This window comes from Pteropus alecto, unplaced genomic scaffold (genome assembly GCF_000325575.1).
Source record: "Pteropus alecto unplaced genomic scaffold, ASM32557v1 scaffold106, whole genome shotgun sequence".
NCBI lineage: Eukaryota > Metazoa > Chordata > Mammalia > Chiroptera > Pteropodidae > Pteropus > Pteropus alecto.
This window is the reverse complement of record NW_006442103.1, coordinates 12,226,177-12,245,005: the sequence shown is the minus strand read 5'-3', so window position 1 is coordinate 12,245,005 and position 18,829 is coordinate 12,226,177. Positions and strand designations below refer to the sequence as shown.

Sequence of the window (18,829 nt, the reverse complement as noted above, 5' to 3'; positions counted from 1 at the left end):
GTCACACAACTAGTTAAATGGTAGGGCTAGGATTCAAACTGGTTCGTATGGCTTCAAAGAAAGGGCTGTTAAACAATGTTCTATACTGCCATTGAACTCATTATCATTACAAATTTAAAATATTCTGACATTTTTCTTAGCAATATACCAGAATTGTACAAAGGACAAATCATGATGAAGCCCAAATTATCATTTTTTAGAGCCAAGAGGTAGTAAAAGAAAGTCAAATTACCTGTGACTTTTTAAAAAATTATATAGTTGAAATAGTTTTGGCTGTCCAATGAAAGAACCTAAACTATGTAGAAGTAGCTTTGTATAAAGATATCTATTTCAAAAAGTCATAAACATAGCCAATAGCTCTCCCGACAATCTTAATTTAGTTTTCCCACATGTAAGCTAAAAGACTTTTAAAACTTTTTTTTTTTTTTTTTTTGATGGAAGACAATTTTCTGATGAAATGTGAAACAAGATATACTGGGAATTAAAATTTTTACGCACTATGATTAAAAAAATTTTCCATATAAAATTTTCTATTTATAGTCCTTTTAAAACTTATTTAGGGAATAAAATGTAGAGAAGACTATAAGAAGTGACGTTTGGCTGGCCAAAGCCTTCAAAGGATGAAGAAATGAAAGAAAACACTCTCTAATATCAAAGTAGGCAGATACTTAACAGTACAGAAGCCGTTGGAATAATGATCTTTCACATAGGCCCTTAAAGCACTGTCGCAGGATTCTCTCCAAGACTTCAGACCTCCATCTACGTCCTCTGGCTGGGGGTCACTTGCTTCTTTCCGTAAGTGATCGAACTTAAAGGAAATTTTGTTTCTTGGATCTAAAAATCTGCTATTACCCAGGTCACCGTGTTCTGTAATTAAGACCTTCCAAAGAATAATTACAAATATGAGTAACTCTGGAAAAAAGTTAGTTCTTGACAGATTTTACAAAACAAATAAGAATTCTGAAGAAGACAGTTAACTTTTTCATTTAGTCAGATTCCTTCATATCAATTTTTCAACCAAGTCACATTTTTATTCTTACATAGCTGTAATAACTTATATTTATACTTTTGCATTATTTTTTACATATTTCATAAAATTTTTCCAGCTATTATACTTAGCATTTAAAATAGGTAATACATTCACATGGTTCAGAAATAAAACAAATATATAAAGTGAAGTCTTTTTCTCACCTTTATCTCCCATCCACAAATTCCGAACACATTTCCCCTTCCCCATAAGGTAACAGATTTTTATTAACTTAGAGCAAGGGTTGACAATTTATTCAGCGGGTGGTTGGGTTATTTCTAATCTTTTGCTATTATGAATAACACTGTAATGAATGCCCTTCTCTGTTCATTATGTACGAATTATGTATATGTGCCAGTACAACTGTGGGATAAATTCCCTGAAGTGGGACAGCTGGGTCAAGGGGTAAATAAATTCTTAATTCTCATAGAGACTGACAAACTGTTCTCTAACTGGGTGTTGTACCAAGTTATAAGCCTATCATCAGTAAAATTTTTAACTGGCATTTTTTACCTTTTAAAAAGAGTTATTTATATTTCCTCCTCTGTAAACTGTTTGTTCATATATTTTGCCTACTTTCTGACAGTCTTTGGTCTTTCTCCAGTTGAACTCTACTAATTTGGGAGAGTAACCCTTTGCATATGTTTTGAGTTCCACATATTTCCCCCTAATTTGCTATATGTCTTTTGAACAATACACAATTTTTAATAATTATATATGCTTTCACAATATTGACATACCATAATATACTTAATCATTTCTGAATTGAAGGAGATTTAAACTATTTACACTTTTACCATTAAGAAGCCACTATAAATTCTACCATAGATAAATTCTTTAAAAAATTTCTTTGGCAAGAAATTGTTTTGAGATTCCTGTCTTTATCATCAGACTATCCTTAAAAGCCTGTTTATGACAGCAGGAACAAAACAACCATTTCCTAGTCTTACCCTTAAAAAGTTTTCTCATTGTAATTTTGCAACTTTTGTAACTAAAAAGTAAATATATCACATTAAAATTTTAATCTTTACTTCCTGAATTACTATTATTAGGTGATCTAACTCTTTTCCAAGTTTGGTCTGTATTCCCTAACTGGGTGCAACTGGTTCATGTCTGTTGCTCATTTATTCACTTAACTCTTAGCAGCATCCTTAGGTATTTGAATAATCTTTCTATTATGTTTGTAGTATATGTTTTCTCCTTTTTAAATCTTATTTTAAAAGCTTTTTATTATGCAGAAGCCACTTTCTTTATAAATGTTAATGTTTAATTATTACTCAAGTTAGATTCTTTCCATTTCCTACTAAATTTTTATGTTTTAAAAAAAAAGTTAACCTTTAAACTCTACCCGGAATTTAAGTATATATCTGGCAATGAAAATCAAAGTTAGATTATCCCATACATTTTATCAATTTTCTTTTCCCTTCAGCTCTATGGCATTTAGTTTTGAGGGCTCTATAGTCATTGCTTTATGTCTTTATGTTTGCTAGCATTAGTCTTACTTCACTGTTCCTGATCATAATAATCCTGTAGTCTATTACAATTTTTAGACACACTGTATGAAATCAACTTGAAAAACAAACTTTCCCATATCATTTATATTTCTTACTCAGATAAGCTTTCCATATTATTTAGATTTCTTATTCAGAAACAGGGCATTTAAATCTATTTAATTTTCTATTTATTTCTTGGATCAAAATGTGTGTTGGCAAATGTTTTAGTGTGAGAGTGTATGTGAACGTGTGGTAGATCCTTCCTTGCTAGTTTCCTATCCAATATGCACTCTCTTTGTTCTTACTAACAGAACCTCAAAGTTTTCAAGAAGGCAATGTATCCAAATAAAAAAATCATACTTCCCAGCTAGGAATGATAAAGTGACATGCATTCTGGCAATAACTTATCAGTGGAAATTGCTTCTGGAATGGCCAATAGCACTTTTGCACTGTCCTTCTCCTTCCTTCTGGAATAAAGATTCAGTGCCCAGAAATGGAGCAGCTATCATGAGAGCATGATAATGAAACCATATCTAAGGATGGCAAAATAGAGAGCTAGAAGCAATTTGGGTCTTCGATGACATCATGGAGCTACCATATCAGTCCTAAATGAAACCTCTGGCCTCTTTTCGTAATAAAAATAAAATCTCTATTTAGTTAACCCACTGTAGTTGATTTTTTTTTTTTTGTTATATGCAGTAATGGTATCTACTTTAATAACTATACATCCTTCCTTATTTTAGACTGCAGGTAACATCTTTTTGTTGTTGCTGTTATGGCTTAGAATGTGATCTCCTTTTGAGTATATTTTTAAGTTGGCTACTACTGGTGCTCACTTTGGCAGCACATACACTAAAATTAAGTTCACTACTACTGGTGTATGGGAATGTTGACAAAGTTAGCCATTTCATATATCATATATCTGGACATAGACTTTATTATTTCAGTAACTTCTCTGTATTATTAAATATAGGATATCAACTGCAAGCAATACTTATCATTGTCCAGTATTTTTGTCTTTTATTTTTGTGATTAATCTATTTTCATTAAGAAAATTAAGATGAGCAAAAGTATAAACCAAAACAAGTGAAAAACAACAAACAAAATAAATTCTAGTAATGCTGTAATCCCAAAATATAAAGTTAACATTTTGGTGTATATTTCCCCACATTTCCATTTCTATGCACTCCTACATACTTTATTTCTTTAATTCTTAAGATGCATATGTTCTCATGTTCTAATACCTCATGAAATGAGATGCATCTTACACTTGACGGTACTTAGGACTGTTGTAGTTTAACTTTCTTAGTGGTACACAAAATAATGGTGCACCTTTCACTGAATTTAAGATGAACTGATTCTAATCAGCATATCTGTTCATTTAAATATCTACAAATAGTATAATTCTACATGTTGCTTTATGTTTTAGATGAATATATCATGGACATCTTCCCACATCAATTATTTATTTCAGTTTTCCGTGGCTATAGAATATTTTGGTCTATAGATGTTTAATTTAACATTAGACATTTAGATTGTTCCCAATTTTTTACTATTATAAACCTTGTTTTATCTAATCTTTTTATACATTTGTACATTAATTTTCCTAAGATATATTCTGTGGACTTGTAGGTCCAAAGGGGATTCGGGCTTTTAAAAAGCAATTGGCATTTAGTTCCATATCACCTTTCAAGTATATATTAATGAATTTGCAAAGCTCTGCCATGTAATGTTAATAACTATGATAATAATGGGAATATTTGCTTTGTTCCTATATTTGAGTAGAATGACTGCTTTCCCATTACATATAATCTCTCCTGTTAGTCTTAACAAGGAGAATTAGAAATAGCTGGAAAACTTGTGTTAAACTCAACTCCTTTTATTTTTACTGTTCTTGTTAGAGGTAGCTCTCTTTTACTGTCATAGAAACTCCTACTATTATCAGAGAGGAAGAATTTACTATGATGTAGAATATTTACAAAAGCTATGAAAACTAAGACATGAATTCATTCAGCATCATATCTATAGACATCTACTTTGGTTTATAGGATTTCTATTCACTTCTAGGCATAGCTTATCTAATGGGAACAATTTTTACCTGATCTTCATATCCTTCTATCTTCACAGGCGTGAATTGATCCATGTTATACTGGGCAAATGCACTGTTTATAAAAAGTAAAAAAAAAAAGGGGGTGGGGGAGAGAATTATATATAAACACTAAAGGTATTTCACATAATAGTGAAAGAGAATGTGAAAATACTCCCTGCTGCTTTTTCCTTTTCTCTCCAGACAACTGGTGATATCATAATGCCTTCCAGCTTTCTGTAGGAAATCCCCTCCACAGAAATCTCAGAAGTGCCCTAAGCCTGAATTCACTTTTTCCTCTCTACTCCTAAGCTGCAAAAGAGCTCCCACTCAGATAATTCCTAAGTTTTCAGCAATCTGATTAGTGTGAATTCCAACAGTTTTAATCATTTAGACAGAAGCTTTCAGTAATGCAAAATCTTAAATTGATGCACTATTTTGGAAATGTTGTCTTCTTTATTCTGGGCTCTCTGAGGCAAGACAGGGTAGGAGAGACCATAACTACATGTGCTGGAAAGCATCTGACATGGAGAGAGTATAAGGTGAGAGTGGAGTGTAAGTCAAGTCTCAGGAGAACAAAAGGGTGAGTAGAGGTTATTTAAAAAAGGATAATGAATAAATAATCAAAGTACGTGCCTATTATTGTTTGTTGACTTTGTCAGTGCTAGATTTATGAAACTGCATTTTCAGTGGTTCCCTAGTACATCTTATAAAGTTAACTAAAGTAAAAGATAAGGCAAAAAAAGATGGAAAGAACCTGCAGTATAAGAAAGCATAATACATTTATACTTTTTTAAAATACATTTATATTCTTATATAGTATCAATCTTTTCACAGAATTCACTTACCAAGAGTTTAACATCTTAACATCTTTCCAGCCCAATTTTAACCTACTGAAACACCAGCTAGACCACTGCTTTTAAGCAAAGCATTAAACTTTTCCTAGACTTTTCAAGAGAAACCAAAGTAACAAATATTTAAACTTTTTTTTATATTTAAGGTGAATGAATCTTCAATCTTCTCTTTTTAAATTACTGCTGTGTTTTCTTTCTTTCTTTCTTCTTCTTTTTTTTTTTACACCTACAGCACCTGGTCTTCCTAGGTGGTCTCCCATCCAAGTACTAACCAGGCCTGACCCTGCTTAGCTTACGAGATCAGGCAGGATTGGGCTTGTGCAGGGTGGCGTGGCCGTAGACTATTGCTGTGTTTTTCAATGAATCGTCTCCTTATAACACCACATTCCCTCGTAGCAAAATGAGTCCTAAACGCACTGACTCTTTAGAAAGGAATATAAATTACATGTTCATGGAAAGTGGATTAAATATTAATTAGAAAAAACTTAAGGGGTAGGAAATAAATAAGTATTTCATTCTAGGACATGTCCTAAGACTATAGATTACAAACACCAACACTAAAATCTGTTAACATTTAGGCCAGGTGTGCAGGCCTAAAACTTGAGATCACTCTTGGGTCTTGGCAGTCTACTCCCATTCCCCCTTTGGCAGTATCTTATCAAGTGAAGTACAGAGTAGATTTATTTCAGGTAGCACTCGAGAATAAAATTAGGAGCAATACAGGAGGCAAACCGAGCAGCTTGCTTTGTATGACAGAGGATTCCTTATTATTAGAGGCAGATTCAATAACCATCTGTTGACAAAATGTAGATGAGATTCTCTCAATGAAAAGGGCAGAGGGTAGACAGGGGTTGAACTAGCGAATCATGAATGTCTTTTTCTATGGCACAATCTATGCATCTAAGAGAAACCAGCATTACAATATACCTTTCGAGTGGTACTTAAGTCAATGTATAAATTTCTAAATCAATGTATATAATTAGGGTATCATTCATGATGACAATTATAGTGATGGTATGCAAATTTTAGGTTGGCGGAATCTGGTACCAAAATGAGTTCCAAAAAAGCATGATGGACAAGGCAGAAGATGTATGTCTCCCAGGCAGCAGCTCTTAAAACAGTTTTCTGTAGCTAAATATTCTAAATCAATTATAGTTCATAACAAATGCCTTCATGTTAATTATTTGTTGCTCTGCATCAAAATCCCTGTCCCATCTCCCCACCCCACCCTTTCCTAGATATTATCCAATTCTGTTTTCCTCTTTACGAAGGAACTCTGGGTCAGCTGGGTAGAGAATAACTGAAATAGAACTTTGTACTGAAAAATAAATGAGTAGTGATAAAGCCCTAAAACAAGGGGCCTTGAAAGCTAGACAGTGTTTAGATTTGAAGAAGACAAAACAAAAACAAAACAGACAAAAAACCCCATATCGCTGTGATGTTTTTGACAAAGACAAAATGAAGATATTTTATAAAGATAAATTAGCTTGACAGTGATAAGGAGTCAATGACTGGGTAGAATAATCATGTTATTATTCTATGGTTAATTCTTACTATTAAGGCACTTTATGAATATCTGCTATTCTTTGGCAATTTGAGAAACATTTTCATTCTCAACAGCGGCCTAATCTTTCTATAACTAGTAGTTTAAAAAAAATTCAACATAAACTAAAAGAACTATAGAAGGAAACCTAAGAGCTAACATTACACTCTGCTGTAATAAGGAAAATCTATGCAAAAATAAAAATAATTAAGACCATATATAAGCTTTAAGGAAGTAAACAACATTTTGGAGGAACACTTTTCTCCAAGGGGAAAAAAAACCTAAAAATGCTAAAACCTACTGCTTTATTTTGAAGTACTTTAAACTTAGTTTTCAGGGTACTAGTTTACTATCAAAATAGTTTATCCAATATTAGAGTAACATTTTAAGTAGACTTATAAAGATATAACTTACTGTGCTGCCCCTTCCCTGAGGAGATTGTCATTATTAAGTAGTAGCCGGACATCTGAGGAAGAAAAAATATTAAAAGATGTTAAAATTAAAATGTTTAATAGAGGACAAACTTGAAAATTTTTAGATTTCTAGATTAGATTTTTTAAAAATCAGCCTTTGCAAGATTAGTCTTTAGATATATTGTATCTCAAAATGTAAACAAACAGATGCTAATGTTCATAGATTTGCACATCATTATTTGTGGTACAATAATCTAACAATAAATTCTCAAGAATTTTCATGGCATATGAAAAACATGGTTTACAGAAGGTTACAGTTAGGACTGTTAATTTTGTATCTAAAGAATCCTTTAAAATTATATTAAGAATTACAGGCTTGTCTATAACATTAGACCAAGAAAGCTGGGCACAATTAAGTCAGAGGCAGTAAAATTGCTAAACATATTTTTCTTTGAATAATCTCATGTGGGGGGCCTACAACCATTTAAAAAAGCTGTGTCTCAAGAGTCTGTCACTTTTCTTTCAGAGGAGGAGGGTCCTTGTTACTAAGAAACTACCAAGAATTAACTCTAAGAGAGAAAGCTAATTATAAACCAAAGGCCATCAACTGTTAGAGTTTCTGAAGGAAGAGGCTGGCAGAGGCCCATGTGCAGCATGCCAATAAAAACCAGCTCTCATGGCACAAGTAGCTTATCAATTCTTTTTTTTTTTCTCAATTTTATTATTTTATTTTTTAAATTTTATTTTATTAGTTTTAAGTACACTACCAATACTTAATCTAATGATTTGGTATCAATTATTTTCATGATATTCCTATAAAGTACATTCAATCATCAATAAATAAGAGACTTCTAACTACAAAGATCATTAATTTTGTTAAGTCAAAAATTTATCTGAGCTAATCAGCTGGATAAAGTTCAAATCAAAAGGAGAATTTTCTAAAAGATCAGTTGTTGAAAATTTACATTTGGTCAACATGGAAGAAAGACTATGGATAGAAAGACTGCATTTGTTTCTCTTTGCTGTCAGTGCTCAAAATTTACAAGCAAGTCTATTAAGACTGTCTTGATTTCTTTAATTGCATTATCTACTTATTATAGTAAATATTTACATGTTATCCTAGTTACTTTTTCATTAATTTTACCAATGGAGATTATTGATTGCTCTACTATGTGTAGGGCTTGGGTCAGCTACAGATGAGTATCACACAGTCCCTCTCAAGTAGGTAACCTTCTTTCTCCTGCAAAATTAGAATTTCAAAGTATTTGCTAAACTGAACCAAGACACCCAGAGATTATGATTTTACTTAAAGGAAATTTAAGATGAATTAATGAGATTACGGTGATTGCTTTTTACCACTAAATTCAAGATGCCTCATCTACATTTTTCATCTGTAAGTTGTGTTAAGTGAAAAGTATGGAAGGTTATAAATATATTGGAATAGTGATTCCCAAACTGGCTTTGACTCAGAATCACCTGGGAGAACTTGATGAAACAGGTTCCACTCTAGATCTATCTAATGAATGAGAATCTTGAGAGGATAACACTGGAATGTGTATATTTAACAAGTTCCCAGATGCAGTTAGTTACACCCAATGGCTCTAGAAAGTCTCCTATACTATGGCACTGCTGAGTGAAAGCACTGAAGAAATTTAAGCCATGATTTAGAGTGAGAGATGTAAAACTATGAAAACAATTGAATATTATTTCTACATTTAGTGAGATTAAACTACTTTAAATCTTTTCTCAAATAAGATAGGGTGATGCTGGGTACGTTATTTTAACCTCTTTGAATTCTGATTTCCTTAGCTATATCTATAATATGTTATAAGGATTAGAAAAGATGGCAAGCACTCAGTAAATGCTTATCTTTACTCACCATTGAACACTTCATTAAATTCCCCAGGGGGTGCATGAGTGATGAATTTAGCAGCTATGCGTACCTAGAGAAATATAATATATGGTAAGAGAACTATGAAGAGTAACAGTTTATAAAGGAGAAGAAATTCACAGATTATAAAATTTTCATTACATCCCTTGAAATAAAATTTCCTGTTTAAACCTTTAGGTCCTAGTCACCTTTTATTTTCCATTATTATAATCTTCATCAATAATTATAGATAGTAGCAACTTTTTACTGACCAAAAAGTTTTCCAAACTGTCTCTGCTCCACTTTCTTTTTATACAGAGAATTTTATTTTGCATTGCTGTAACAATTTTGTTATAGACCAAAGGAGAAAAATAAGGAAAAAAAGGATAAAACCATCACACTGCGTAAATTACTAAAGCTTTTCTATTTTTTAATAGGATTTTCCATCTGGTAAATTTATGTCATATCCCCTTCAAAACAGACAAGTGATTATGCTCCACTTCCCTTTAAAGAAATACTACATCATTCAAAGTTTACTTATGTTTTCAACTAGGTTACATTTCTTAAAAAGTATAGCAGTAAATTGTGCTTTTGAAATGTTTACTTTACTTTTTATTACATCATTCCAGAAGCATTCAAGGACAAATAATTGCATTTCTCCTCCTGAAAAAGATATACCTTATTCTTATCTTGGTAAGAAAGTAAGTTCTATTTGCATGGAATTCAGTTTTTTTTTTTTCCTATTTGAAAATATTTAGGATATTATTATTACTATTGTGTATTTTAAGACTTTATTAAATTTTTTAGAACAATTTTAGTTTCACAGCAAAACTGAGAGAAAGGTACAGAAATTTTCCGTATACTTCCTGTCCCCTACATGCATAACTCCTCCATTATTAACATCCTTACCAGAGTGGTACGTTTGTTATAATTTACAAATTTACATTGACACATCACCCAAATACACTCAAAGGTATTACATGCATCCATCTTACAGTATCATACAGAATATTTTCACTGCCCTAAAAATCCTCTGTGCTCTGCCTATTCAACCCTCTCTTGCCCTAGGATGTTATTTTTGTAAGAGAAAAGAATGAAAAAAATTTTAAACACACCTTGCTCTGTGTGGTTCATTTTTTTCATCTGGTTCTCAGGCTTTCAGTATATCAATAAACTGGGGCAATAATTTAATAGATGTGCATATATTTCAGTATCAAACAAATTCCAGAATTCCAGGTTCACTGCCTTTATCAAATAAACAAAATCCATGCTGGCTGAGGGTTCTGAAAGGCTAGTGAGAATTTAATTTGGGGCTGTAATTCTAGAAAAAATATATTCTTAGTGATCTCCAGGACCAAATAGAATACTGGTTTTACTAAATAAAACTTACTGTTTGGTATGTTTTTTAAAATTTCCAATTACCTAAATATTATTTTCCTAGTTTAGCCCTGGAAACACTAAAAACAAACCAACAAAGAACAAAACAAAATAAAAAAACAAAAAAACAACTCAGAATGCACTTAGAAATAACATTTTAGATGTATAGTTATACTGATTTATCATTATCAGTAAGGATTAAGGCCTAAGAACACAGATATGTCTTAAGTTGAGATCGACATTATAAAAAATAGACAGTAACACTTTCAAATTGTTTTATGTTTATTCTTTTAAAAGCCATTTTAAGTAGTTCTTAGAAACTATTCTCTAGTAACTAATTATAAATGGCAGATATAGACAAATAGGAAGGGAAAGCAGGCAAGTTTAAGTAAAGCAATTTTGATTTTAAGAATTCTACAAACTCTAAGGAATAACTGCTTTTCTGGTATGTCTTATACACTTGAAGATTTATTAATTATATAACACACATGGAGTGCTATACTCTCCAAACTTCAGTCGGATTCCTCTGAGCTCTCTTCTCAACTAAGCCTTGTTCTTGGCCCATCCCGCCTTTGGGCTGCCTAGCACAGTCTTAGCAAGAACTTCGTCAGTTCAGTGAGAACTTCTCCACTCTTGATATCTGATCAAGTTCTTCACCCCCACCTTTGATGTGTAAGTCAATTCTTGCCTTTAGCAAGAATTCCTCTACCCTTAATGTCTCCTCTTAGTAATTTCCAACCACTGACCCCCCTCACTCTGTTTGTTGGCTATAAATCTCCAGATGTCTTTGCTTTATTTGGAGATCTTTCTCCCCTAATGTAATAGTAGTGAATAAAATCTTTGTATCATTTTAACAAGTGTCAGAATAATTTTTTCTTTTTTGCCTTAAGTCAGTGATTCTGAGCCTTGTCTATACGATAGAACCACCTGGGGAGCTTTAAAAATTTTGATGCCTGGGTTCCATCCACAAAGATTCTGATGTAACAGTTCTGGGGTAGGGTTTGGGCATCAGGATTTTTAAAGCCTCCTCAGGTGATTCTAATATGCTGCCAAAGTTGAGAACCACTACCTTAGCCTAATATTAAGCGTACATCATCATAGTGGTTACAAATAACATAAGACAAGTATATAGTCAGCTTTTCAAATCTTTGCATTCTTTTCCACTTGTTAGCAAACAATGTATACAAATAATAGCCTTCAGTAAAGACATGCCAAACATTCAAAAATAACTATGATTCGAAGGAGCAAAACTGCCAAATCAGTAATAGAGATAATATATAGCACAGAACTTAAGGAGATGGATATGGGCTGGGCTGGTCAAACAACTACTATAAGGAATAGGGGGATAAGATCAAAGCTGAGCTCTTCAAAGTGCTTTAGATAGTAAGAGGAAAAGGAGACAGTGTTTAACAAAGGAGGTAATGGTAAGAATGGAAAAACGTGGGGAAAAACAGCCTTTTGTAAACAAATGAGTTTGGTAGGAACAGGGGATTTATGTGGAGATAATAAAAGAAGGGAAGAGTAAGATGAGTCAGAAGGCAGTAGTTGTAATATCAAGTCTGATTTTATTTTATAGGTAAAGGAGAACTGCTGAAGCCTTTTGAGTGGGAAGCTCTATTAATAAAAATTAATCTGTCTACGGCCATGCCACCCTGAACAAGCCTGATCCTGCCTGATCTCAGAAGCTGAGCAGAGTTGGGCCTGGTTAGTACTTGGATGGGAAACCACCTAGGAAGACCAGGTACTGTAGATGTAAAAAATGAAAAATAAGGGAATGTAAGCTGACAAGGTCCTTGCAATCTGTGAGGTCAACCAAGGGAAGAACAGGTAGGAGATCAGGTCAGAGAGTAAGTGGTAAAAAGGTAAAACCCCAGGTCATGGTAGGGACTTGCAGCCAGAATAAGAACTTTTATTTATTCTAAAGATGGGAAGCCACTGAAGGATTCTAAACAGAGGAGTGACATGTTCTGACTTCTTTTTAACCAGATCACTCTGGGTGCTACCTTGAGGATAGACTGCTGGAGGGGTTGGGGAGAGAGGCAACAGCACAGCAGGGAGACCAGAGAGGAGACTACTGCAGTAATCTAGGTGGGAAATCACAGAATAAGGGTGTGGTGAAAAAGTCAAATTCTGGGTATATTTTGAAGGCGGAGCAAACAGGATTTGCTAATGGCCCACATGTGGATTGTGAGAGAAGCAGGAGTCAAAGATGACACTAAACTTTTTGGTCTGAGCAACTAATGAATTAAGATGTCATTAACTAAGAGGGGAAAGATTGCAGAAGCTACAATATGCAAATTTTTGACATGAGGGATTCCTTCCAGCCCCCTCCCCCCCAAATCTATCTAGAGGAAGAATGTCCACTTCTGTTAAAAGTGAGAGAGTGTCCTACCCAAAGACCTGACTTGGTCTTGGTTTGGGGTATATATACTTATTATGGAGGGAAATGCCATTAAATTGTTAGACTATATAACTTCCCTGGTTCTGACTCCATGCTGTGGTAAAATTATAATTCGATTTCCCATGTGCTTGACTTACTTGATAAAAAGAATCTAGTCCCTTCTGTATTTACTAAATTAGTTGTTATTCTACTTTTATACGTTAGTTTCATCAGCCTAGCTAATATGAATTTGTCCCTGAGAGAGCTGGTCTTAGTATCCTGATGAAAAAAGCTTCTGGGCTTAAGGGGCAAAGGACTAAGATTTGGAGAGTGGTTCTTGAGTTGCACAAAAATTGTTGGGAAGCTCATTAAAAATAGATTCTTGAGGACTGGTCCCCCAAAATTCTGATCCAGTTGGTCTAGGATAGAAACCAGAAACCTGCTTTGGAAAGAAACACACCAGCGATTCTACTGTAGGCAAAAATGTCCTAAGATACTATCACATGATAAGATTCTTAAGACAGTGTCGTTGGCCTCGTCCTGAGACTTTCATGATCTTTAAACTTCTAAAGTCATGTTTCTCAATACTTCTGAGTTTATAACACATTTAAATACTTTAAGTAAAGAAGCTCAGAAGAGCACTAGGCTAATTTAGCAGTAACTGCAGTGCAGTCACAACCAGAAAATATCAATGTTTCAGTGCCTATAGAAGCATCCATGTTACACCATTAAACTTGATTGCTGTCTAGGGCTATGTCATTATTTCAGTAGAACTATTTGCTATCTTAACTCTACTTATTATCTACTCAAAGGAATTAAAGTGGGTAAGAGCACAGGTCTGGAAGCGAATGGCCGGCATTGTGCCTGTCCTATTACTAGTTCTGGACACTTGGTCATTATTTTTTTTAACTTCAAATGTGCCTCCATTTACTCAACTGTAGAATGAGGATAATATAAATATCTATACTATGGGAATGTTTTGAGATGAATACAAGTTAATGAATACAGTTATCTAGTACATAATAAGCACTTAAGTTACCTAGAGGCCAAATAAGTCATAGGCAAAGTTCTCTCATATTCCAATAAACTCCATCTTTCTTTGGTGTAGTCTTGCCTTATGTTATCTTCCTGCTTATATGTTATACTAGGACTTACACTGTCACATGGTCCACTTAGTCGAACATTCTATCTCATAGATACTCCCCTATAATATGTATGTGTAATTATAGCAAAGATAAGCTCTATATACAGTAGTGTGAAGGATTCTGATAAATCAATGAAAATGTAAAAAGAAAGCAGAGGCTGGAGGCAAACAGAACAATTAAAAATGACGTTAAAATAATTCAAGGATAAGAAAAGGTCCTCAATGAAGATATTGGTAGAAAGAATATGGACAGGTTGGACATATTCAATGAAAAGCATACCTGCCTGTATTTGTGTAGAATAGAAAATATACAAAAACAAAACAAAAAACCCTGGTATATTGGCTGCCTCTGTGGGAACTAGGTGGTTGGAAAACAGGGGTGAAAAGGGACTTTTTACTCATGCCCTTTCCTACCATTTTAATTTTAAACATGTGACTATTGTTCTTATATAACTAAAATATTAAAAAAAAAAACTAATGAAAATGAAGAACAGAATCTAACGATAGGCAGAAAGAATTAACAGGATTGGAATACTAACTGATTGAAGACGAGAGGTAAAGCTAAGGGTGAAAAAGATGCTGCTGATGTTCTGTGCTTCTGTGACTCAAACAGAATAACACTGGAATGAACGGAAATGCTGGAATTGGCAGGAGGTTCTGATGAAAGAAGGGAAAATAATATTAAATATTTAAAATATTAAATATTTAAAATATTAAAATCGCCACCTAATTCAGAAATCCCCAAGTACTCAAATTGTCTTCAGTATCATAAAGTCCTTATATGGATCAGCTCTTGCAAAGAAAAACCCTATCCAGGGTTTTTCTTTGCAAGAGCTGATCCATATAAGGAATTTAACTCCACCCACTTCCCCACCCCTCAAGAATATGGGAGAAGTTTGTGCACTGGAGAGAGAAAAAAAGCAAATGATACCTTATCCTACAGTGTTATGTTTTCTGAGCTCGAAAGGAGAGAACTTAGAAATGAAGGAAATACTTTGATTAGGAGTTTTGCAAGGCTAGAAGTATAAATACATGGTCATTTTGGTATGCCTAAGGGTTTGCAGCTTTATGTTATTTACCAGGAAAAATGATCCCAGGAGGGTCAAATGGTCCCAAGAGTGGCTAGGCAGAGCACCAGTAATGGCAGCAGATGCTCAGGCACAATGAATGCCCAAAGAGGTACCCAGGATATGGACATATTCCTGAACACGAGAAATACCTAGGGATTCCAGAAATAATTTGGGGGGCGGGGAGGGGAGATGAGGGAGTATGAGCTGGGGAGGTATGAGAATGAATGAAGGTGTGATTGGTCTGTTTCACAGAAATAGGTTGTGCCTATAATATGTACGTGGTCCGATGCCAGGCTTGATTTCAGTTACCAATGAATTCAGTTTGTCATCAGGACAAATGTGCAAAAGCAGACAAAGACAGAAACTCTGGGAACATTTTAATGTTTTGATTTTTAAAACTGATTTTTAAAATTAGAGTTTGAAAAAGTTCAATAAACTTTTTTCGGTGAGTTTGATGCAATTCCCTTTACCTTCCTATTTTAGAAGAAAACTGAAGCCCACAGACGTTAAGTGATTTTTCTAAAATTGAACTGGTGGCTAAAAGCACAGCAGGGAGAGGTCAAATCTCCAAACACTCAGAATCATTCTTTCCCTCTATATCACAATACCTCATTTATAATTCATTAAATGGATACCTCTATTCTGTTTTTCATTCATGACTATGTGGAAAAATGTGTAGTGAAAAAAGCATGGCTTCAGATTCAGACAAACCTGAGGTTTGAATTTCCTGACAAATTATACTACTCTGCTTAGCATTAAGGCTAGATGTTCTGGAAGAAATTGTAATAAATGTATACTCTCAACCAAAGATTGGGCATCTGAGTTTGTACCTCCTGAGGCTTAATGCTCCTGTCCAAGAATTTTGTAACGGATTATATAAATACTACTCAGCACAGCTCACTGAAAAAAGGAAAGATAATAGAATATCTGTGTTAATACTAACTGATGACTTGTTAGAAAATACCCATGACAAATAAAATTATGGGCTTACTTCATCCTATAAAGGTAACAACTCATCTGGTAAATTAAGGAGGTAATACAAAATCAAAGGAAATCCAGTTTAAAAGTGTAAGTATTTTTCATGAGTTCTAACAGGGCCCTTTTGTATTCATATACAACATTTTCCATATCTCCCCTAAATAATTTTGATAAACCTGTTTCTCAAAAAGTACCTTAAAAATATCATTGTCTAAACTTAAAGCATATAGATCTATTTTTTTAGTTATGGTATTTTTGAGGTTATACACAAATATTCCACTAGTTAGATGAAGGGAAAAAATATGCTAAGCTCCCTTCTTTTCAGCCTTAATATTTTCTCTGCATTTGTTTTAAAAATGCTGGATCATGAAATAAAGGAAACAGACAGTGCAAAAACCCCAAACATGTAGTTCATCTCATATTTTAAGTTTCCTAATTATGTTATCTAGTCATTTTGGTCTTGTTAAGCATTTGGAACCAAGTAACTGAAGAGTCTAAGAAGAGTAGAACTCATTCTCAGAAACTGAACTCCAGGATAAGACTAAAAGCATTTATTTCTGCAAGTTATTACACTTTCGACTTCCTGTTTTATTTAGGCAGCTCACCATGACCATTTCAGGTAACAACACATATGTTATAAAACCCAACTTCCTCTTTATAAAGTGTCAAAAAATTCAGCAGTTAGTTATGAGAATGGTTGATCTTACCAGCTTTTAGAGAAATACTTGCAAGGAAATCAGAGCCCATCATCACCAAGTTTACCTCTGGGTTCACTGCTTTCAGAAAATGTAACAAAGACGAAAAGCAGTATTAAAATATATTTGGCATCATGACATATATGCTTTTAAAACACCCAAAATGAAATGCAGTTGAGGTCTTAGTTAAAAAGAGAAAAAAATGGAAACTTTAGAGTTTCTTTAAAGAAGAATCAATACAAATTAAGGCTGAAAATGTCTTGTTTTTAAAAATTTGTTTGTAATGTACCTTGGTTGTGAAAATTTTACAACACAAAAATCTCATTTAAAGGTTACTTATTGTTTATGAATGCTAAGATACTCATATCAACCAGTCTTGTTGGACAAATACTTCCTTAATTTTTGGATTCCTTAAAAGGAATCAGAAGCCTGGAGGAAAACGGGGCAAGGTAGGTAAGTAAGCAGCTGAAAGAGAACTGAAGAAATCTTACAAGTCAAACCCCTTCCTTTGTACTTACAGATCAGTTTGATCTCTTTGAGAATAAGAATCTAATAAAATCTTAGTAATCATATGGATTTATTACGAGACAGTTACTGTATATCAGTTATTCTTAACTATCCATACTAATGAAGACAGTGTGGTTAATTTAAAAAAATGTTTACCGAACATGAAACTCATCAACATTTTATGGCAGTGGATTTATCTTAATAATTTTGATTTGCTAGCTGTCATTTTTTAAATTAAGCAACAAAAGAGGTATGCTGGGAGATAAGAAGAATCTGGTCACAGACCTGCTATTTTAAAATCAAGACTGTTAATGTTATTATTAAACACTGTCAATATCCAAAAACATCTTAATTTGCATTTCAAAATACTATATATTTTCCCAAGTTTAAATAATAAGACAGTCTAACCCAGTGTCAAAATCAACAACCCAACAGCACTAGTAAATGTAGTACTGCTGGGGCACAATAAACTTCAAAGTTTATTATTATTCAAATACTTAGTGAAATTTTATTATAATTTTTGCTAATATTTTTGCTTAAAATAAGTGAACCATCAGTTGGGCTAACAAATGTTTTGTTATATCATGATTTTCACTGTAATTTAATTTCACCTGAGTCTATTTGTCTTAAAATAAGCATTTATCACAGCTTTCTCTCCAGCATAAGTTCATATATAAGATGCCTCCCCCCCGCAGACTTACACATTTATGAGAACTTCCAAGAAACAGAAAATTTAACGCTAAAGTGTTGTTCAGCAGCTTTTGAGAGTTTTGCACATTCTTCAGCATTTCAAAATACCATGCCATATTTGAGTATAATATACCAAATTCTGTACAAAGGACTGCTAGATCGTTATCTAGCCTCCTCTATCATCCCAATCTCTTTTATTGAAAAAGAAAGCGCCCAGATACGTTTATAGAGCACTCAAAGGAGCACACTTTGTAATGTGCCACTGTGGGAAACAAAAGACATAATTTTTGTCCTTTAGCGAGTCACCTAGTGAAATCATTCTAATTTCTACAGGCCCTAAAGTCACGTAGTTAAGGAAAAGTCTGACAAATTGTTGTGTGCAGTTGTTAGAAAAAAAGTTACCCAACTAACAGAATATGCTTTTCTAGTTAAAATGCTTTTGAAAAAATAAATACACACATAATACGATGACAAATTCAATATAATCAAAGACACCCCAGTGGAGCATCAAAGGCACGATGCATTGTCCAGACTTGAATGTGTTAGTGTGAGGTTTTTGCGCTATACAAAACCCTTATGGAGTGTTTAAAAAATCTGTTGGTTATTCTTGATTTAACAAGAAATTGAAAACTATTTTTCAAAAATAATCGTTAGGAGGATGTAAGACACCAGGGATGGAGCCACCGCGAGAGCCCTATGTAC

At 33.6% G+C, this 18,829-nt stretch overlaps 1 protein-coding gene and 2 pseudogenes across 1 annotated transcript in view; 1 reads left to right on the top strand and 2 right to left on the bottom strand.

The window, feature by feature from the left end:
- CAPZA1 (capping actin protein of muscle Z-line subunit alpha 1) overlaps positions 1–18,829 on the bottom strand; it is a 30,617-nt gene that overhangs the window by 10,698 nt on the left and 1,090 nt on the right. Inside the window, exons 2-5 of the mRNA XM_006919647.3 lie at positions 9,296–9,359; positions 7,418–7,469; positions 4,619–4,682; positions 674–880 (exon numbers count right to left, since the gene is read on the bottom strand). Coding sequence (XP_006919709.1) covers positions 674–880; positions 4,619–4,682; positions 7,418–7,469; positions 9,296–9,359 — 387 coding nt within the window. The remainder of the gene's footprint in view (positions 1–673; positions 881–4,618; positions 4,683–7,417; positions 7,470–9,295; positions 9,360–18,829) is intronic.
- Positions 5,684–5,802, bottom strand: LOC112469134 (annotated as a pseudogene).
- Positions 12,298–12,416, top strand: LOC112469090 (annotated as a pseudogene).